Source organism: Taudactylus pleione, unplaced genomic scaffold, assembly GCF_031769625.1.
Source record: "Taudactylus pleione unplaced genomic scaffold, aTauple2 ptg000041l, whole genome shotgun sequence".
Taxonomy (NCBI): domain Eukaryota; kingdom Metazoa; phylum Chordata; class Amphibia; order Anura; family Myobatrachidae; genus Taudactylus; species Taudactylus pleione.
In genome coordinates this window covers 27,188,886-27,212,013 of record NW_028284443.1, presented here as the reverse complement: position 1 = coordinate 27,212,013, position 23,128 = coordinate 27,188,886, and the positions used below count along the sequence as shown (strand labels likewise).

General features: G+C 42.6%; 1 protein-coding gene across 2 annotated transcripts in view; it reads right to left on the bottom strand.

Moving 5' to 3' along the window:
- Positions 1 to 23,128, bottom strand: part of PNPLA8 (patatin like domain 8, phospholipase A2) — a 73,924-nt gene that overhangs the window by 25,924 nt on the left and 24,872 nt on the right. For both annotated transcript variants that reach the window (XM_088457756.1, XM_088457761.1), the window contains exons 7-8: positions 12,449 to 12,620; positions 10,076 to 10,133 (exon numbers count right to left, since the gene is read on the bottom strand). In XM_088457756.1, the coding sequence (XP_088313882.1) occupies positions 10,076 to 10,133; positions 12,449 to 12,620 (230 nt within the window). The remainder of the gene's footprint in view (positions 1 to 10,075; positions 10,134 to 12,448; positions 12,621 to 23,128) is intronic.

Sequence of the window (23,128 nt, the reverse complement as noted above, 5' to 3'; positions counted from 1 at the left end):
CTCCTGGGCTTGCGGCAGCGAGACCCTACCGCAGGGTCTCGTCGCAAGCCCGATGGTCTTGACTATCGCGACCATAATTTTGGCCGCTCGCTATAGCTGTGGGTGGTCACCCACAGCTATGCGAGCGGCCAGCAGGCCTCTCCAAAAAGGAGCAGGGATGGCCCTGATTCAGAGCGAGCGCTCTCTCAGAGCGTCCGGCTCTGAATCAGGGCCTTAGTCTTTAAATATTAAATTTGGTGGTTAAGATTTAAAGAAATACATTCACCCGGGGAATGGGAGATCTGTATACCAAGGTATTTAAATTGGGTACACAACCTGAGGGGGAGATCATATGCAGGAGGTTGAGGAGTGGTAGAGAGTAGGGGGAAACCACAGACTTATCCCAATTAATGTGAATGCCCGAATATAGTCCATAATCCTCCACCAATTCAAGGGCGGCAGGCAAAGCACTCCTCATACGTGTTAAGAACAAAATCATATCATCAGCATATAAAACAATTTTTTCCTCTTTACCCACAATTCTAAAACCTGAGAATTATGGGGAGGCTCTAATCAAACATGCCAATGGTTATATAGCAAGGGCAAACAACAAAGGGGACAATGGGCAACCCTGTCTAGTCCCCCTCTTTAATAGAAAAGTCTCAGTAATAAAACCATTTACGTTAACCCTAGCAGCCAGGCAAGAATATAAGAGTGTATTCCATGATGAAAATTTGGGCCCCATACCAAATCTAGAGAGCATTTCCAAAAGGAAGGACCACTCCACTGAGTCAAACGAGCAGGCTAAATAATCAAAATAATAAATAATAGTCAAAATAATCTTCTAAGGTTTAACTCCTTCCATTTTTACCAACATGTCACTACACTGCCATGTTTAAAGTCACAAATATTTTTTTTCTCAATTTTGCTAAATTGCACGTATCAATACTTGGCAACCAACATTAAAAAGCACTGTCTACAGATTTGTTGAGGGAAGGCGGCAAAGTGTCACAGCAAAATAAACTAAAAAGAGCGATAATGGTCCTCTGAAAAATAGCTTCCTCATTGAGCTGTAAATGGAAGGCTAGTATGTATTATCTATGTCATGCTTCATGCTTCCTGTGCTGTCCAATCCAACAGTACACAGGATTATATACATTCTTACATAAAAAATAAACACATACTAATAATCAATCACAAATATTTAGTACAAAAGTGAAATTTTAGAGCATATATCTATCCAAAGGATTCCTTTTAATTTATATACAATATGATAAAATAAAAATGATAAGCGACAGTGAGAGATGTCTCATGCATTCTAGCTAATTGTTAATTTCAGCTACAATATAATTCAGGATTTCCTGGAATAATGAGTGATGGGGAAGGATTTCACTTCCATTTTAGGAGTCTATGTTTTGGTTGGCACAATGTGGACAGGCTTGAGGGCTGCAAATAGATGTATTCTCACTACTTAAATGGTGTACTTGGCTCTCAACCAGGCGATTATGGCTTGGGAGGGCCTGTGAAAAACTTCAGAGTAAGTTGCATTATAAAGCTCTGCATTGTGCAGTGCACCAAGAAAGGACCTCACCTTGTTAAAGAAGGGTCCAGACTGAAGTTCTTGTAGAGCTAGGCAGACAGCAAGTTGTTTTAATGTATCATCTATTTTTATAGTACCACTGCAACCATTAAATGAAATAAATTTGGACATTTGCTGGTTAGGTTTATGTGCCACTGCTGATATTCACCCTGATAACATCAAAATGGGTTGGGTACAGGATGCTGGCGCTCGGGATCCAGATGGTCAGAATCCGGACGCCGGCATCCCAACAGGTCGGCATCCTACCCCTCCCCTCACTCCCCACTGCTTAAATCTAACCTCCACCTTAGTGCCTAAACCTCCCCCTAACCCCAGAACTTACCATCAGATGCTGTCGGTCGGTTTTCCGGCACCAGCATTCTAAGCGCCGGCATCCCGTCTGTCGGGATTATAACTACATCCCCATCAAAATATGGCTATCCCTCTTTCCTTTCAACATGCATGCAAATGTTCCAATACCTTGGTAGAAATTGAGATGTCAGACATTCTTTTTAGATTTGTTATACAGCTAAGTTTTATATCTATATATATATATATATATATATATATATATATCTCTCTCTATCTATCGCTACTTCACTATATACATATTATGTATGTACATATACACACACAAATATATGTATATGCACATACTGTATATAGGTATATACAGGGTACTATACATAATATTAATGGGCATATTATATTTAAAAAGAATTATAAATTAGCTACATGAGCAGGCTGTCAGCAGCTGCAGCAGCACAGTTTGTCTCACTCACAGACAGTCACTCCTTTAAATAGCGGCGCCACTCTGAAGCCGCTGCCTGCTGTGTCACACGACCCTCCCCCTACCAGTCCCTGCCTGCCGCCCAAATAGAGAGACTGACAAGATGATGTCATCACCTCGCGAGATCAATAGCTCTGCACATTAGGTGGAAGTCGAACAGTGTCAGTGAGTGACACAACTGCACCAATCTAACCTGCCTAAAACTGACAGGATGTTTTTGAACATTGTATATACTGTGATAGTGTTATGAGGGAACCAAACAAAAAACAGTTCCTGACCTCAATACGGGCCCCCAGACAGTCTCTGATAATGGGGTTGAGCAATAGCCACATGCTTCGTCGAGTGCAAGTTTTATCTTTAATGGCTAGTGATTAATGTCTATTCTGAGATATGTAATCTCAAGAATGTCTGCTTATAAAAGCCCCAAAAGGTAAAACAGGGTTAGTGTGATTATTGTGCAAAGGTACATCACAATCACTTTGTTTAAATATCCTCAGTTCTGATAACTTCTCGAAAATTATATATATATATATATATATTTATGAATGTTTAGGTTCAGCGTTCATTTTATACACTCGCTTGTAAGGCACTGTATTGCACACCTATGTTGTACATAAGTTCTATCATGGCATTGTACTGAAGATCCATAGCCTATCTAGCATGTCATCCAAATTGCTGATCGACTGTACAACCAGAGTCATTCAGAATGTTCCACAAAACACCATAGACTGGAACTCACATGACGATCCAGCACTTCCTGTTGGGAAGCTTTCGTCAATATGGGATGTTTTATAACACAGCAGTGACTCATCAGTGATACACAGAGTGGCTGACATTCACAAAAACAGTATGTCTGCTGCCTCCGCTAATCAAATTACTATTTGCTATGCAAGACTTTATAAAGTGGCCTTTGTTTTTTACAGAAACTTAATGGCATTACATCAGCACTTGATACAGCAGAATATAGCAGTGAATAAACTTCCCATCCCACAGTTGTATTATGCTAAATGAATAATTGATCCACTTAAGGGTAAGTGATGATTCTCAAATGCTGGAAAACAACTTTCTCACAAGAAGCCTTTTGTTTTGTAACTGTAATGATGCAGGAACAAAAATCTACCTTTTATTTTATTCTTATATCTACAAGGAGGACAAATCTTAGCCGGAATACTGGATTGACGTGTTCTGGTAACAGATTGGAGTGCTGCTGATAATAATTTCCAATATTTAGAAAAAATGCTACATTTTGGGATCAGCAAATCATGACTATTCAATAAAGAAGTGCTTTTATTCACAACAACTACATGGTGTGCAATGTCCAATACATGAGGACACATTTCCTGGTTATTTACAACTTGTGGTACATTTTTTAGTGTATCAACTAAGAGGAAGGTGAACATTTTGTTGCCATTATTTAAAAGGGGAATACTGTATGTCCTCATTATTTATTATTACCTTACTACTACTACTTGTTCTACTACTAGACAGTATGCCATGACTTTATGGTGTGCAAATGATGGGCAGGATTCTGGCTCGCACACGATATTGTACTCACTTTCATATACTAATGCGGCAAGCGGCCAAACTAAGTGGCAAATCTGTGCGTCTGAAGGTGCAAGCATAGCCCATCCACTTCCTAACAGACGCAGCCGTCATTATTAGCATCGCCACTTGCACCAGGCCCATGATAGGTGCAAGAGATTAGTCAGGAAACCGGAGTCCCTTACCCATACACATGTCACAGAATTGCATGTACAGTACATACATGATCACGATACTCCAATCAGAAATAGTCAATCTCTGCATGTTGGCACATGCGCTCAGTTGCCGCTCAGAAACTCCTATTTCAGGCTGGCCTCCGTTTGCGCAAGAAGAGTCACACAACCTCCATGTTTTGCCATTCAGATGCATACGCAGACGGCTCGAAAACAGGAGATGTGTCCAACTCAAATTCAGGCCCTGTGTGTGTGTGTTTTACTTCTTTTTTACCTTTTCAGAAATAAATATAAAAGTTCTCCACCAGCATCTATCATAAACAGTACTGCACTATCATGGATGTGGAGGTGTGAGGAGCTGAGCCAGTGCGTGGGTGCTTGCAGGACCCAGATGCAGGTCGAATTGCTGTGATAGTGTGATCCTTTTGAAAATTAAGAATTGGGGCCCACGTATCCATCCCCTTGATAAAGTCCAGAAATTTCAGGGTCCGGTGGTCAAGGGACCCCAGTGTTTATACAATTGGTATGAACATTTTTTTCTGTACCCAATTTTGGGGTGTTTTGTGATTGAAGTTTTACCATTTGAAGGATTTTAATTTCCCTTTTACAAGGGTAATATTTATCAGTTGTTCTTTATAAATGTTATGCATTTCTACCTATATGTGCTTATGCCTATGAATTAGGTAATTACATGTATATGTGATGCTGACATTAAGGAAATTTTAATCACATATTAGGGGTTAACGCCCAACGGTAACCCACTATGTTGAAATTTGTTGAGCTGGTCACATTTCAACATCAAAATCAGCAATTATTTATGCAGTACACACACAAATGATATCTTGTTTTTATTCATAAGACGTTGAATATCCAGAAAATAGCATTAGTTTGCTTACAGTATTTCTCTTTAAACAGCAAAGAATCTACCTACAATGGCCAAGTAAGTGCATTTTTTAAATTGAAATTGCAAGAAAGTGAACTAAAAAGCAAACGTGTATTTTTTCTAACCGCCACCAAGAAATACTTTGCAATCTTGCTTCAGCATTAATCCACCTTTAGAAATCTGCAATTCAAATTGATATTGCATGTTTTTGTGTATGTTTAGCCTGTCATTTTGATAAATAAGCCACCTACTACATCAAATGAGAAGAGTTCTGTGTTTCTTGATGCCAGGGTGTGGGAGATCTAGCATTAGAACCCCAATTCCCATCTCTGGACTTCTTAGCACTTTCAGTATGGGGTGTTGTTGTCTCATGACTACTAAAGGGGCAGACTATTTGAAAGAGGGGACTCCTCTCATTCAAAACAAGCGTGCCCCAGAGGCTTGCTAATTTTCTAGCAATTTCTTTGAATTGTGAAGAGTCTGCATTGCTATATATATATATATATATATATATATATATATATATATATATATATATGGATGGGGGAGAACATTTAAGTTACATGTCCTCGCCAATCTACCATCTCTACTATTATTTCCGTAGTGCGGATTGATATTATGGTGATCACCAGACAATAGCCACTAATGGGCCACATTAGTTGAGAGTGGGGACTCTCCTCTTCACATAAGGGTGCCCCTGAGTTTACTAAAGCCAGAATGGAGGAGATATTCCCCCATCCATGGATTTCAAAATGATTTACTGTATGCAGTGCAGAGGTCTTCTCTGGTGATCACACAATCAGAAAGAGTATTAAAAGTGCTTTATTTACTGGCTTATAAAAGTCTCTGCAATGTTTTGTCTGGAGGTTGCAAGGCTTAAAGTCATTGAAGTCACCCTGACCTAATGATGTCATCAAGTCCCACCCTATTCCTTGGTCAGAGCAACAGTATAATATGTGGTTTCTATCAAAATCAAGATCCAAACCTGGGAGACCAAAATTTAAGTCTGAAAAATAGACTGAATTTTGCATGTTAAAGAAGCTTTAGAGAAGTCTGGGATTTGTATATGATCTACTATACCACAGGAACAAGCAATTAAAGATATATTTTATTCTCAGTATGAGGATTATACACCTCATTAACATCTAAAAGGTGGTTTCTATCAAAATCAAGATCCAAACCTAGGAGACCATAATTTAAGTCTGAAAAATAGAACAAACTATATATGTTCCTATAATTAAGGATTTAAAAATACTCAGGAGCTGTCTAACGAATCAACCAGCATTAGCAGTCATTAAAAGGGTGGTCTCTTACACATTTTGAGACAAGCAAGTCAAAGACGCCACAGAACCCCTGATGAAGTCGTGATCGACGAAACGGGTTGGGTGATTGTCGTCACAATTGACAAAGATTTGTTTAATAATCCTGTTCCTTATAATTGGGATAATAACAGGTTATATGTTAATAAGAAAAGTTTATGTATCTTTGAATTTTAATAAAGTGTTTTAGAATGATTAAAGTGGTTTGTGTGTCAACTATCATCTTCCATTGACTCATAATCTTTAGCTATATTTCTATCAATATTGTATCACCAAAGGGGATTGAAATTGTGAATATTAAGCGCTCCTCAGGTTACCATTTAATTTATGTAATTTTCTGACCTCTGGAGACAGAGGTCTAATTTGAGAATTGCTGCTTGGAATACACCAATTTGCTATTGGATAAATTATTATACTATTGTGGCTGTCTTAGGGCATAATTGGTAATTGTTATATATATATATACACACATATATATATATATTTTTTTTTAAATGAAGCAATTTTGAATAAGTTGAAATAGATGTTTTTCACCTAATTCACTCACAAAAATAAATGACAATTTAAGCAGTGTTTAAAAAAAACATTCGTCAGTTAAGTGGTAAAGAAGTTTTAAATTAGAGGATTAGAAAGGAGAATGCATTACAAGGGGCTTAGTATGTCAAAATAACAAAATTTCCTTTTCTTGGTTAGTTTAATACCTATTAAAAACAAAGATAGATATGGTTCACACATTCAATAAAATGAATTATGCCCATCAGGCTATTGTGCAATATCGCTATGTCATATTAATGCATTTCATCCAAAAATAACTCATGCTATAGAAAGTGAAAGGTAATGCATGATTACTCATTTCAGTAAGTATAATAGTCACTAAGAAGAAGAGATTGTACATTAAAGAGATTAAATATTCATGGGCTAATACATTATATTTTAATCATATTCTTTGGAAAAAGAAAATAAATGAACCATTTACTCTCCCTGTTTCAATATGAAACATATTAGAAAAGTGACTACAGTTCTCATCCTGATTAATGCTGCATGTTGGTAAAGCTAGCCTAGATTGTTGAAATTAATGCAACCTGTATAATAACCTGAATCACAGTATACTATATTGATTTCCGATTTTAAAAACCTCTATGGAGAAATGATCTATTTTATTGTGCCTGTTACGGATCTTCTCACCATACAGATATGCAAGTATAGAAATCGACGACTAAAAGAGTTCTGAAACATGAAGCCAGATTCAGCAAGGAACGCACAGATGCACGCACCCGGCCGATGCGTGTATATCCTAATGAATTCATACGCACGGCAATCGTAGCAAAATAAGCATACGCCCAGCACTACATAATACCACCCAATTCCCATTACTTGTGTCCTCGATAACTGGCAAGACTGCGGAAATATAGAGAGCCATTGGACCCATACGCACAATAGTGGTTGACCTGACCCTCCCGCAGACATAGCGTGACTACCTGTGTGCAACTAGACCTCAGGCTGCGTACACCGCCGCAAGGGCTTAATTATGCACGCCCCTGAAACGCCGTCCAAACGCACAGGCACGCTTGCGTTTGCCGACCACTCCCCCATCACCACCCAGAAACGGCACTTCCTGTCAATCACTTGTCCCTGTGGCTGCGGACTCCCTGCGTACGCATACTCTATTGCACTGGCCGGTTCATGCACACGACCTGCAATGCATATGCATGCGCAGAGCAAAACCATTGACCGATTGCGTGCGTCACTTGCTGAATCAGGCCCATAGTCCCTATGATCAACTTAAGTATTATTATTAAAACTAAAGTGAGCATTGTAAAGGAGTTATTCACCATTGGGTTGTTACATAGTTATAGCAGCAAACCAGTGCTGCCGGCTACCTGTGAAACCTCGGTAGTTTTCCATGGGTCTAGATGTAAGCGGTTCACTTAAAGCAGTTTATTAAGTACTCTGGTTTCAAGTGCACACAGTTCTCCTAATTTACTTGCTTTATTATATAGCGTTATGTACTATATTAAAGTATATCTTATATTATAATGTGCAAACACTGTATAGATTAGAGCATTACATTATTAAACAGTTATACTTGCAGGGAAGGTAGGAATAGCAAAATCTGTGAACTTCATCAAATCTGTAGGCATAACAGCTTTCAATCAAGACCAGGAGCAGAACACAACAAGCCACCTCATCAGTCAGGGACCTGCACATTTTTATTTTTACACATCACAACACACTTTCCCTGGGAGCTAATCTACAGAAGCACTTTTCAATGGCCAAGGGTGCTGCCCTTTTCATGGAGACCTGGGCTGTGCTGGCTGCACTAGCGTACTACACTACACTCTTACATTGCTATGACTCACTGTAGCCATTGAGCTGTGAATAGCTGCCACGTCTGTGTCCGAACCTGTCTGCCAACCATATCAGAGATCATCTTCTGGGTAAGCCAGTTCAGGGTGCTGAAGTTCCCCCAGCCTAATCACTGCAGAGACCTTAAGCTGGGTACACATCAGACATTGGGGGAGATGTATGAAGCCCAGAAACGGTATCAGCGCACGTTATGTGCGCTGATACCGCTTCTCCCCGATGTATGATCGGGGGTCTGGGTGGTAAATGACAGGGGCGCTGTGCGCCCCTGTCATTAACGGCGCTGCTATCTATAAGATAGCAGCGCCGACGGCAGGGCCATTTACAAACGGGCATAACGCATGACCGTTCGGCCGGCTGTAGCTGTCGTTATCGACAGCTACAGCCTGGCGTTACCTATCCCCACAGCAGGGACAGCGCTGTCCCTGCTGCGGCAGCTGCCGGCTCCAGGGCTCCACGCGGGGATCTCGCGATACTTGCGAGATCCCGCGCATGCTCAGTGGAGCCGGCCGGGAGAGAAACACAGCGCATCAGCACTAGGCTGATGCGCTGCTATCTCTAGTGGGTAGCGCCGGAGGGGGGAGTTAACGCTCCCCCTCTCCGGCCGATGAGATGTTTATACATCTCATCGGTAGTGCTTCCTGCTTCACCTCGGTAAAGAGGCGAAGCGGGAAGCGTTATAGCAGCACGTTAAGTGCCGCTATAATACATCTACCCCAATGTGTACACAGCACGGCATCGCCAGCGACGGGACCCGGCATGCGGCAAGTGCATACACACTTGCCGATGCCAGGTCCGACGGGAGGAGTGACCTGTCATGCTGCATTCTGCAGCGGGCGATGTTGCTAGTGACCCCCGAGAGCGCGCATATCATGGGTACACATTAGACAAAGTAGCTGATATGTCACTCCGATCTACGGGTTGGACGACATATAGTCTAGTATGTACCCAGCATTAGAGATGTGACACTTTTCACTGACACAGGGTGCCACACGAAGTGGCAGTTGCATGCATGTCCTGTGTGAATTCAAAGAGTCACCTGAACAAATAAGAGGAAAATAAATAAAACAGGAACTATGATCTATGTAGTTTTGGGGGGGATGAGTGTGAGGAGTAGTCAAAAATATATTTTCTCCTGGTCCCCCTACACTCTAAGACACTACAGAAACACATAGTCTACATTGGGTATTATTAAGTACTAGTCTAAGGCACATGCTCAAGTGGGAGAATGCATAAAAATTCTAAGGCGGAGAACCCCTTTAACTACAGTTATATACTATAAGTATATTTTTGCATGTTCATGCACATTTATTTGGAGGCTTAAACAAAAGGTGATATTGCTATGTTTTGGATTTGTAGATTTAAATAAATGCATGGTGGTTACATTTTGCCATATAAAACATTGACTAGGAAATAAAAATATTAATTGTTCATTTAAATACTTACTTTAGGACTCAGAGGATTTCTTGCCGTCTCAATCATCAAGTCTGAACCCATTCTTTCCCTTTTTGATCAAAATAAAAATAAAAATACAGTTAGCCCATATAAAGAATATAAGTGAAATGTGTAACTGGTTCTACAGTATATTACGACTACGGTTAGTGAACCTGGTTCCAAACCCATTAACTTAATAACACATAACTTAATTAGCTTGTACAGTACCTAAAGAACAAGATCATGGATTGTGAGCTCAACAGCATGGAAAATGTCTGAAAGAAATGGGCACAATTGCCCACAAGACCCCGCTCCCTAAATTACCCAGTAAAATGCCCATTGACATCGCAGAGACATTTTTTCAGTCATGTTGCAAACTCTGGGCCTGATTCAGAGGCGCTCGCTCTGAATCAGGGCGGGCGCTGGTTTTTTTAGTTGCGACCACCCACAGCTATTGCGAGCGGCCAGGATGAACATCGCGACCATCGAGCTTGCGACGAGACCCTTGTGGTAGGGTCTTGTGGCCGCAAGCCCCAGAGAGCTTCTGGCTCTAATAGAGCCGGAAGCGCTCTCACTGACATCACTGGTGATGTCAGTGGGGCCGCCCACAAACGGTAGTCGTTCACTTGGGAACGCCTCCGTTTGTGAAGCCACCCCCGGGCACGCCTACAAAACGGGGCGAGCTGTCGATCAACATTGACAGCCGCCCCTTTTATAGTGAGCCACGGAGTACATACACCTTTATAACATATTATTCACTGGTGCAGAGGCCCCTTTTCCTTAATTTTAATAAATATTTTGTTAATGCTTGTTAACACTTGTTTGACTATCTTGTTAATGAGTCAAGAATGACAAGTATTTGTTATCATCGTATAACAATGCTGGCTTTGCCCGTATCACCACCTGAGGACGCCTTCGGTTTATAAAGAATAGCTAGTAATATAACCTTAGCTAGATCAATTTGTGCTTATGCTGGGTCAGATCTGATTAGCAGGAACAGACAATGCAGTGTCCGATTTGGAAGCAAAGCTAAATTGCAAAATACAATAGTAAAAAGGCATATTATATTTATAAACATAAACATGTCTAATATACTAACAGAACACGTTCTGAGACCATTAAAAGTGCTGGGTATTTGTTATCTATGATAATGAGATTATTTTAAATTCACTTTTATAGTCATGTAGTCTATAAAATCGAATTTAGAGTAATCTCATTACAATAGGGGTATTTTCCCTGATGAAAAAGACAAAAAAATAAGAAATATATTCAGGAATATTTAAGTTTTTTATGGTGTATAAAGAAAAAAAATGGACGAATATTAGGTTGTACGTACAACATCTACCCTTTTAAGATAGATTTATATTTTATTTGGTGTCAGCACCCCCTTTGTTATCAAACCTGGTGTACTGATCAGGTGGCCCTAAAGAGACTCCTTACACACCCCCCTGGGCCCAAGTAGTGTTTACCTTACCAATTTTAATACGATTATGATGTCCATCTTATTAGTACAAGAATGCTTATGTTACACAATGCTTGATTAAACATTATTCCAATAATTTAAACTCCCTTCATTTAAGTCTTATCCAAAGACAACTAACGTAGGGTTTTGGTTCACCAGCCCTAAACAATATGCAAATATACTTATATAGGGGTCTCTTATTAACTGCACTATTAGCATTTCACTCAGCATACTTTATCAATTAATGTATCATGTATCCTTATCTAGTCTCCAAACATTTAAAATCATATCACCAAAATATCTTCATCTCTTCCACACGTGACATGTACAGCCTACTGTAAATGGCGGATATGTACACAGCCAAGCATCGCAGCAATGGTAAGGGGGCACATAGCATTGAATGGACCCCAGAAAGTATGAAAAGGACCAGTTAACCACACAAGGCAAACAAACTGACAATACACAAATATTAGGCAAGTAGACAATGCAAAAGAGAAAATATACAATAAACCTACAACTGACTAGGGGGGAGATGTACTAAGCCTTGGAGAGAGATAAAGTGGACGGAGATAAAATATCAACCAATCAGCTGCTATAATTTTTTAAACAGATCCTGTAAAATGACAGTTAGCAGCCGATTGGTTGGTACTTTATCTCCGTCTACTTTATCTCTCTCCAAGGTTTAGTACATCGCCCCCTAGTTCTTGAAAGACTTAAATAACAAGAGGAGTATGAAATAAACCTGAATATGTCATAAATGTAAAATATTAAAAAGATAAAGAATGTAAGCGGTTAATATAATGATTTATTTCCCTCAATAACTATGGTAATGTTTTGCAATGTATCCTATGCCCAGAATGGGCAATAAAAAGGTATTATAGAAAAATAAAATAAAAAAAACTAACACCATACTGCATACTTACTTTAGTATTTTTTCCCACATTTCACTGTCATAATAGGCATGGCTCCAGCCCATTTTCACTGTTCCAACAATAACATTCTGCTTGAAGACATCGCTTCCTAATTTACGATACATTTCTTCACACTCATCAAGTGGGATATGAAATAAGCCCAGCATAAATGCCAATATAGCTCCTAAAAAGCAACAAGTTAAATGTGGATGTTGTAGAAACTGATGTACACAAAGATTAGGAAACAACAGCTCAGGTTATCTGCATCAACATTGCTTATAGGAACAAATGCTACGCTTCACAGTGCCTGCTAAATTTATGGCAAGGTACATTATATTTCAGAGCAGCGCAGTCATTTTTATGCAGTGATTCCATTAACTAGAGCGATCATTATAGAAAAGGGATTAAGGGGCTTCACATGATATTTGCAAATTAAACTCCAAGAAATGGGATTCTGAAAATAATAACACACACAAAACTAGGACTCAATGGCTAGAAGGCACATTACAAATCATTGCTGTATTTTAAAAACACTATAATACTGTATAGAGTAAAATACAAGATGTTGTTTACTGGAAAAGTGCTATCATTTAATGTGTTATCCTTTTTCAGATATTTAATACAGGACCAAATGTTAATAGAAAGAAACAGTGTGTTTCAACATTTTGTAATATTCTCTCTGATTAACTCCAAAGGGCACGTCAGAACCATTGGTCATGGCCTTGTGCAAAATCATTTCATTAGTATTGCATGGAAAGAGAAGATAAGCACAGAATATTAGCATGCTCTTATACTGCCATCTAGTGTGCACAGAGAGCAATAGTTATATGAAACCAAAATGTGTTATAACGATAAACTAAACTATAGGAACATTTATATGCAAAAAGAAAAAAACTTGAAAAATGAAAAGGGGGGTTGGCTATAAAAAGAATTAAAACAAAACCAGTTTATTTGTATATACATTATTTTCCTTTGCACTAGTTTTCTAAAATATTCCTCATAGGGTAGCATGGATAGAGTAATGTTAGCATTACTGCCTAACAGCACTGAGGTCTTGGGTTTGATTCGCATCACTGCCCTAACTGTGTGGAGTTTGTATAGTCTCCCCGTGCTTGTGTGTGTTTCCTCTGTGTACTCCGGTTTCCTCACTCACTCCAAAAATATACTGGTAGGTTAATTGGCTCCCAACAATAATGACCCCTAGTGTGTAAGCATGTGTTTTAGCATGTGGTAGGGAATATAGAGTGTAAGCTCCACTGGGACAGGGACTGATGTAAATGGCCAAATATTTTCTGTAAAGTGCTGCGGAATATGTGTACGTTATATAAATAATAAGATTTACACATCAGTCGTCTATCCACTCATTACTCCAATTGTATAGACATAGGTGTGTCCGCATGGTCACTCAGCTTGCAGAGGATCACGCAGATGATCCGATGCTGCGTCCAAGGACCTGGAGGACCAGACACCAACAGCAAAGCTTTTCAATCCCAGGATTGGGATTCCCCCTATACCCCGCCCACAGCCTGAGGGTACTTCAGTTTTGTTAACAAGCCCAAGGCAGGAGCAGGACAGGAGAGAAGGAAGACTGGTACACTGAAGAATCACACTCTCACAGAAGGAAACAAGTGATCAAGAGAAGAAACCCATAGAAGCTAGGTGCGTCATGGCGGGGCCCAGTGGATGTCCCAAAGCAGTGTTTCAAGGGCGGGAACGCTCCTGCGCTGATAGGAGAACTCTACGCCCGAAGGAAGCATCCTGAGAGGCAAATGTATCAAAGGCATAAAACTTAAGAAAGGTGTGGACAGAAGACCAGGTGGCCGCCTTGCATAGCTGTTCAGCTTAGGTGCCACGCCGGGCTACCCACGAGGGATCCACAGAGCAAGTAGAATGAGCATAGACTGTAGTCAGCACAGTAAGGCCCGTCTGCGTGTAAGCCTGTGAGATAGTCATGTGAATCCATCTGGCCAGAGTCTATTTGTTAGCTGGCCATCCCCTCTTGTGGAATCCATATAGGACAAAGAGGGAGTCCGATTTCCTGATGGAAGTAGTACGGTCCATGTAGATCTTTAGAGTACGGACCACATCCAAAGATCACTCACCTGCCAAGAGGTTTGGTGAAGTAAAGTCCGGAACCACAATTTCTGCATTCAGGTGGAAGCGAGAAACCACCTTGGAAGGAAGCCGGGGCGTGTTCGAAGAACAGCCCTATCCTGATGAAATATCAAAAAAGGGGGTGCGGCATGAAAGCGCCCCTAAATCCGATACGGGCAGATGCTATAGCCAGAACAAACAGTCTTCGCAGTGAGCCATTTAAAATCCACTGATTCCAGAAGTTCAAATGGAGATTCTTGAAGTGCTTTGAGCACCACTGACAAATCCCATGGAGCCACAGGAGGGACAAAGGGAGGTTATATCCGTAGAACAACTTGCATGAAGATGTGGACAACTGGTATAGAAGCAATCTTGTGCTGGAGCCAGATAGACAAAGCAGAAACTTTCACTTTAAGATATGCTAGGCAGAGGCCTAGCTCCAGTCCAGCCTGAAGAAAGGCATAAATTTGAGAAACTTTAAAGACCTGAGGGTCATAGTTTCGTGGAGCACACCATTGGAAATATGAATGCCAAATTCTGTGGTAAATCCTGGCTGAGGCCTGTTTATGTGCTCCGAGCATGGTTTGAGCCACAGAGAACCCCTTAGCCATTAGGAGGGATGTCTCAAGAGCCAAGCCGTTAAAGACAGACAGGCTAGGTCCGGATGGAGACATGGACCTCGAGACAACAGGTCTACTCGTAGAGGAAGTTGAAGAGGAACGTCTATAGAGAGTCTTAGAAGATCCTAGTACCAATGACATCTGGGCCAAGCTGGATCTATTAACAGGACTGTGTCTCTCTCCTGTCTGAATTTCCAAAGCACTTGAGGAAGCAGGGATATTGGAGGAAAGAGATATGCCAACTGGAAGGTCCATGTCACGACAAGGCGTCTATGAAGGCCGCGTCAGGATCCTTTGTTCTTGCTGCATAAACTGGAAGTTTGTTGTTGTGTCTTGAGGCCATGAGATCCACTTCTGGAAGACCCCATTTGTCCTCCAGAAGCGGAAAGATTTCTGGATGTTGAGACCATTCTCCTGCATGCACGTTGTGACAGCTGAGGAAATCTGCTTCCCAATTGAGAATCCCCGGGATGAACAATGCGGAGATAGCTGGGAGATTGCGTTCGGCCCATGTGAGAATGCGGTACACTTCTGTCATTGCTGTTTGACTTCGAGTGCCCCCTTGATGATTGAGGTAGGCCACAGCCTTGGTGTTGTAGGACTGTACTTGTACTGGCCTGTTTTTCAGAATATTCTGAGCCAGAGTGAGAGCTCTGTAGATGGCTCGAAGTTCCAAGGATGTTGATTGGCAACATTTCCTCGACTGGGGATCATCGGCCCTGGAAGGAGTGTTGGCCGGTTACTGCGCCCCACCCTCGGAGGCTTGCGTCTGTGGTGAGGAGGGCCCAGTCCGGGATCCAAAAGGGACAACCCTGGTTCCAATGGGGAGTCTGTAGCCACCAGGCTAGGGACAGGCAAACCTCTGGGGGGAGGCTCATCGTCTAGGATTTGAGCAGATAGGGTAGCCCGTTCCACTTGTAGAAGATCAGGTAGGGGCCTGGAGTGAAACTGGACGAACTCCACCATGTCAAAAGGTGGACACCATTGATCCCAAGGGCTGCATTGCAGAGTCAATCAACACTCTGCGATTGTGAAGTAGTCTGTACTGTAGTGCTGAAATCTTAACTGCCATCAGGAAGATTCTCTGAACTCGAGAGTCCAGTAGGGCTCCCAAATGTACCATACTTTGAGAGGGTGTCAGGGAAGACTTTTTCCAGTTGATAAGCCAACCGTGCATTTATAGAAAGGTAATGGTTACCTGCAGATGGCGTTGAAGAGTCTCTGGAGAGCTTGCCAACAGCAAAAGATCGTCCAAATATGGAAGCAGTCTGATCCCTTGACGACGAATAGAGGCCGCCATAACTGCCATTATCTTGTTAAAGACCCGAGGGGCCATTGAGAGGCCAAGCGACAGAGCCTTAAATTGGTAATGTTGCTGTAGTATAGCAGACCAGAGATATTGTTGATGAGAAGACGCTATAGGTACATGTAGCTAAGTGTCCGGAATGTTCGAGGATACCATAAAATCTCCAGGCTCCATAGCTAGGATAATAGAATGGAGAGTTTCCATACGAAACCTGGGCACCCTGATAAACTTGTTCAGAGATTAGAGATTGAGGATAGGCCGATGAGACCCATTGGGCTTCTGAGCTAAGATAAGGGTTGAATAATAGCCCTTGCCCCATTGTGAGGAGAGTACCCGAATTAGCTGCTTGCTATAACTGCTGGAAGGCTGCTAAGGATGAAGTCACCTTTTGATCCGAGTGAGCACACATGTCCCTCCAGGACAGATGCCCAGGAAGCCTAAACATGGTAGGTTGTAGCTGCTGAAGATACCTTAATATCAGGGTTAGCGCAGAAGTCGCCAACCTGTCCACAACCAGCGCTATGATATGGTAGATTTGACTACTGTGGTGACTCTTTAGAACAGTGACCACCACAACCCATTTATATTAAGTCTAGTGAGGTCACCCCCATCGCCCCTCTCTGTGGCCTGGCCCGCGTAAGGGGCCGACGCCATCTGGTCTTTGGCTGCAAAGACCTAGCAGCCTGTAGTAATTGTTGAACGGCTACTAAAGATGATGCCTGCCTCAACCACTGCCTACAGCACCTGGTATTCCCAGGTGGTCTCCCATCAAAGCACCAACCAGGACCAACACGGCATAGCCTCCAAAGTCAGATGAGACTGGGCATGTCCAGTGTGGTATGGATGTAGGTGAAATGTCCATTCATGATGGAAATAGAGGGCATAACCATAGGAGCTGCTGCTACAGGTCACACATGCCACCAACTCAGGGGCCCCAACCATCTGTTTTACCTTTTCATTGGACATACAAGGTTTATCCAATGTCTAGTATTAATGTGACCATTAAGGCAGCATAATACAGCCAATTCCATAAGTCACATGTAATGCACATGATACATAATTATATATATACACATATATACATATACACACATACATACATACACGCATATTCACTGTTCATATACACTAAGCTCTCTGGCCAACTACCAAACACCAGGTAGGACCTAGAGCTCTGTATGACCTGATCACCGGAGTGGAGGCATATATACATACATGCAACAAAATTTTTAGTCAACTAAAAAAACAGCCGACAAGGCTAAGTAGGACATCAAGCTTTGTATAACCTGGCCATCCACAGAGAGGCACCCACGAAGATGAACCAAATCTCCTGAGAACATTTGCAAGTAACCTACTACAAGCGTCGGCTTACAGAAAACATACGTGTGAAGCACTCTTTAACCCCTAACCACAGTTTAGGGGTTTCAGGAAAATAAAATTTTTAACAGCAGCACATTCATGCCTAACTGACCAGTATTGCAAAATCTACCTGTATATTTGCATCAATCGGTACTGAATCCAAGCAACAAAAGTTGGTAGGATTAATATGTTATGCACTTTCCTGGGAACAAAACATATTCAGGGATAGCCAACTTCCCTCCCCCCCCCCCCCCCCCAATCAGTACTGAACTCAGCTGAGTCTTCCTAATTAGGAGAGAGGGGGGATGGGCAACCCAGCCCTACCAGTATATGTGAATTACAATATAGCCCATATAGCCTACAGCTGGGGCCAATGTAATGTGTTCATCTTCACACATAGTCTTTCAGAAACAAAGGCAGCATACCTCAGCAAAACTTAACGCATTTAAGCAGTACGTTTGCCATAGGCTCTTAATCAAAAAGCACAGCAGCTTAATAGGATATTTGAGCCTGTTCAACCTGCCCTAAGCAAGGTATTTTGGTCCATAATCTGGGAAAAGGAAACCCAAGGGAGTTCCTATCCAGAAGCTGGGAGGTTTGTCTACTTAACACAGTAACCACATAATTCAGATTGTATGAAATCCTGTGGGGAAACCCCCCCCAGCACAGGGACCTTAGCCGCCTGTCCTTCAGACTCTGAGACATAATAATGACAAGTTCTGAGTACACACGTGATTTTGTTTCACCCTAATTACCCACACACCCGTAGGAAAGGGTTAAGGGAAAAGACAGTGATAATTTACAGGAGTCACAGTTCTTTTACATAAGAAACAGTATCCATAAAACAACAATCACATGTCACACATAAACACTCTGCGAGTCATATGCATATAAGCTCTCACTACCACAATCAGCCTGAGCTTAGGTAGGATAGAGCCCTGTGAAAACCTGAACCAGCAGTAGGAAAGGTATACAGGGAGACTGCCCAGCGTCCTGAAGGAGCAGCATTAAGAGAGCAACTGACATACAGGGGTATTCAATATGGGTGCAATAACATCGTTTTTGCGTTAATATCAGAGGTATTATCGCAGGTTTTAGTTTTACACCGTATTCAATTTCAAAGACTTATCGCAGTTTTGAAAAGTCTTTGATAAAAAACGGGGATAAGTTTTCACCATTGAATAGGTGTCGAAAAAAAGTGCAGAATTGGGGTTTAGTGGTGCAGGCTTAAAAAAAATAGCCTGCACCCCTGGGACTGACATTTAAAAAAGAACTGTGTCAAAAAAAGTTTTAAAAAAAAATAGGGACACCCCAAAAAATGAATTTAAAAATTGGGGTGAAAAAAAAAAAAAATGGGAAAAAATTGTTTAACAATAGGGAAATAGGTTCAGGGCTATTCTGCAAGTATGCGGCAGATGTTTTCTAGAATAGAATTATAGCGGCAGGTGCACAAATGCAGAATTTTTAAAGACTTACTTTAGGGACATAAAAATATGCTAGTACCCATTTTCATGTACCTCAAATTTGATGGGACCACTTAAAAAAACGAAAAAAATAACCTAAGTGCTCTTCTGCATCACTTCTTCAATATCGGAAAAAAACACCTGCTGCGGCTATTTAAATCCCCGACTATCAATTAAAGGCTAAAACATGTTTTTACAACTTTAGGGGGTCTTACAATTATTTTAAGGTTAAAATTCATAACTTTACGCAAATCCAACTTCGGAGTTTCCCATTTTCATTAATTTGATATTGAATACGGGTATAAGCGGGAGCGCGCCCGATACTTTAACGCAGGTAAAAACTCCGATATGAAACGTTAACTTCGACAGTGAAGTTAACGTTTCATATTGAATACCCCTCATAGACTCTGGATGCTCTATGGAGGCTGGGAGTGGCAACTCACCATCACTGCGCCAGAGGACTGAACTAGTGTGTGGAATGGGGAAGGGGCCGCCGGGGAAGCGCACCTCCCCTATGCTGCTTGGACCCCTTATCCCAGCGGTCTAATGTAGGAAACAAGCTGTATGCCTCCCGACTGCAGCTTAACCTGTAGAAAAAAGGTTAAGGGGAAAGACAGTGATAGTTTACAGGAGTCACAATTCTTTTTACATAAGAAACAGTATCCACAAAAACAACAATCACATGTCATGCATAAACACTCTGCGAGTCATATGCATATAAGCTCTCACTACCATAATCAGCCTAGGCTTAGGTAGGATAGAGCCCTGTAAAAACCTAGACCAGCAGTAGGCAAGGTATACAGGGAGACTGCCCAACGTCCTCTCTTGTAGGAGCAGCGTTCAGAGAGCAACTGACATACACTCTGGCTGCCCTGTATGGAGGCTGGGAAGCGCAATCCACAATCAACTGTGCCAGAGGACTGAACTAGTGTGTGGATTGGGGGAGGGGCCACCGGGGAAGCGTACATCCCCTATGCTGCTTGGACCTGCCCGGTAAACTGAGCTGGCCGCCGCCGCAAGCCTCGGCTGGTCAGGAACATCAAAACCCGGCGGTCTAGGCTAGGAGAACAAGCCGTATGCCTCCTGACTGCAGCGCGCCTCCGGCCAGTCTCACCGCCGTAGGCCAGACCGCCACGTGGTCCCGGCGTCAGCGGCCGCCGCGACCACCTGCTTACCTGCCATCCCCTTGATCCGGTTGTGGTCAAGGGCCAGAAAGCCCCTGCCGAATCCCCTGCCAAGGACCTGCCGAGGCAGCGGTGCGTCGCCGGAGGAGGTAGTTGCAGCGCGTGGCCGGTGTGCCTCCAATCAGGCGTGAGGCTGCTTCCCGGACAGTTCAGACCACCCACTGAGATAGAGAGTAAAACTCTCTCTTTTTCTTTTTTTGTTACTCGTCTGCAGGACTGCTCCAGCAGTCCCACTGTCTATGTGGTGAACACACCAAACAGGAAGAACTGGCTACCTGAAGCAGGGGGTGGGGTATATGAGGAGGAACCCCGATGCATCCTGGGAGCAGAGAGCTCGTTTGTGTTAACTGTTTGGTGACCAGGATTCATATCCCAACGTAATGGCTGTGGACCCCATGGACCCCGAAGAAGAAATACCTTTTGTCGTTTAAGAAGTGCATTCTTTTTCTTAGGAGCGGGTTTATCCTCTTCTGTTTGCAAAATGGATTTTACAGCTCTAACAAGAGCAGGTATATCTAGCTTAGAGGGTGGTTCCTCTTCTATGGAGACAAGAGTTAGAGGTCTGCGTCTTCTGCCTCCCCAGATGATATGTCAGAATCAGATAACTGAGTGGACTGGGAGGATAACACAGCACGTTTAGAGGGTTTAGTAGGTAAAGGTTTTTCCCTTTGTAGCATTTGCTGCAAAGCTGTACAGGTAGTAGCCAAACTCTGTACTGAGGTAGACAGCATGTCTACCCATGGGGGAGGCAAAGGATTTGCAGGGAGTACCTGCTCTGGCCATCCCACGGGGAGTCACTATGGGGACTGCTCTCTGTCCCGTAATTTTTGCCACCATCTGTGAAAAGGCCACCCAGGGTGGGTCCATGTAACAATTAGTGCAAAGCCCATCCTGAATGAAGTCCTCTGGGGCTAAGCCCGCTGAGAGGAGTTACAGGACAACAGAATAGAGGCAGGATCCTGAGGCTGTTTGTTATTCTTTCCTCTGCCAGTCATAGTAATGATACAGTGCAGTGAACACCCTGCAGTATTTGAAATATGGCACAATGTAGTGTGCAGTCGCGCTATATATGACCCAATATAATATGCAACAACTCTATATATGGCACCATGTAGTATGCAACAGTGCTATATAATGGCATCATGTAGTATGCAACAGATCTATGTATGGCACAAGGTAATGTGCAACAGCGCAATATATAGCACAATACAGTGTGCAACTGCGCTACTGGTGGCCCCCTGGAGCGACAGCGCTATATATGGCACAAGGTAGTGTGCAACAGCGCTACATATGACACCAGGGAGCGTGCAACCGTGTTAGATATGGCACAATGTAGTGTGCAATGCGGTACGAAGTATGTGATAGCCCTCACAAGTGTGAGTTACAATGACCCTCTATACCTTAGCATGACAGGGTACAGCAGAAGAAAGGGATAGTTATAACTGACAGTATAGAAAAACAGAGATTAGCGCTAGCACAAGTCACATAAAAATCAGAAAAGAATATTACATGTCTGCAACGGGCACTATTATCAACTACACAGACCGCAGTGGCTGGTAGGATATAGCACTGTATAACCTGGCCCGTGGGAGAGGTATACAGGGAGACTGGACTCAACGAATCTCGGAGACTGCTTGCCTAAAATGGTTGCCACGCGTCTGAGGGGTCGGAGTGTGAGGGAGGAGCAGCCAAGGGAACATCAGAACGCAGTAGAATGGTGCCCTGAGCTGGGGAGAGGGGTTGCAGGGAGAGCACCTTATACCCTGGCTGACGTTAACCACCAGGTGCCCTGGGCCTAATAATATGCATCTGTGCCAGTATGTTAATGCCCCGATGGTCTAGTGGGCGAGCCAGTGTCCACATCAGTGCCCCCGGTCTGTCTCCTGAGACAAGACTGCACTAATACGCTGGTCCCCGCGAAGGGGGTTCCGCCTTACCTGTCCCTTGGATTCTGAGCTGCAGTCTGGGGGTCCATGGAGCTAGTCCCACTCGGATCCCTGCCGGGAGTACCTAGTGCAGACTTGGTGTCATGGAGCTGCGGAGGGGTGATCGGGTAGGCAGCACAGACATCCGGAGGATAGTCTGGTGCTGTTCACCCTTCTGGTAGAAATAAAACATAAAACCTGTTATAATGGTGGTCCAGCTCCTTGCCGGACACCAATGAAATTGAACTGCCCTCAGGCTGTGAGCAGGGTATAGGGGGAAGGACGGAACATCCTAGTATTTGAAAAGCTTTGCTGTTGGTGTCCGGTCCTCCAGGTCCCACCTACACCAAAAAGTCTCCCTGTGGACCCTATGGACCCTGAAGAAGAAATTAAGCTATGTTGTTTTACTATATACATAGTTGTGCTTTTTAAATATATATAAAAAAACAAAGATATGAATAATGCATACAAAAGTTATATTATACTACAAGTGAATGCCAATAATCTAACTTCAACTACTTCTAAGCATGGGGAAAAATGTCTTGAGTGCTAGGTGCACTTGAAAAGGTGAAATGGGTAATGATGCTGCAAAGAGAAACACCATGAATAATACAATAATGGTATAACTAGGAGCAGCAGACAGCAGAGAGATCACAGCCTTCACTTTCATTTCTGCCATTGTTGCAGACAGACTGAAAAAAAGGGGCACATCACCTTCAACAACTGAATCTTCTCATCTCA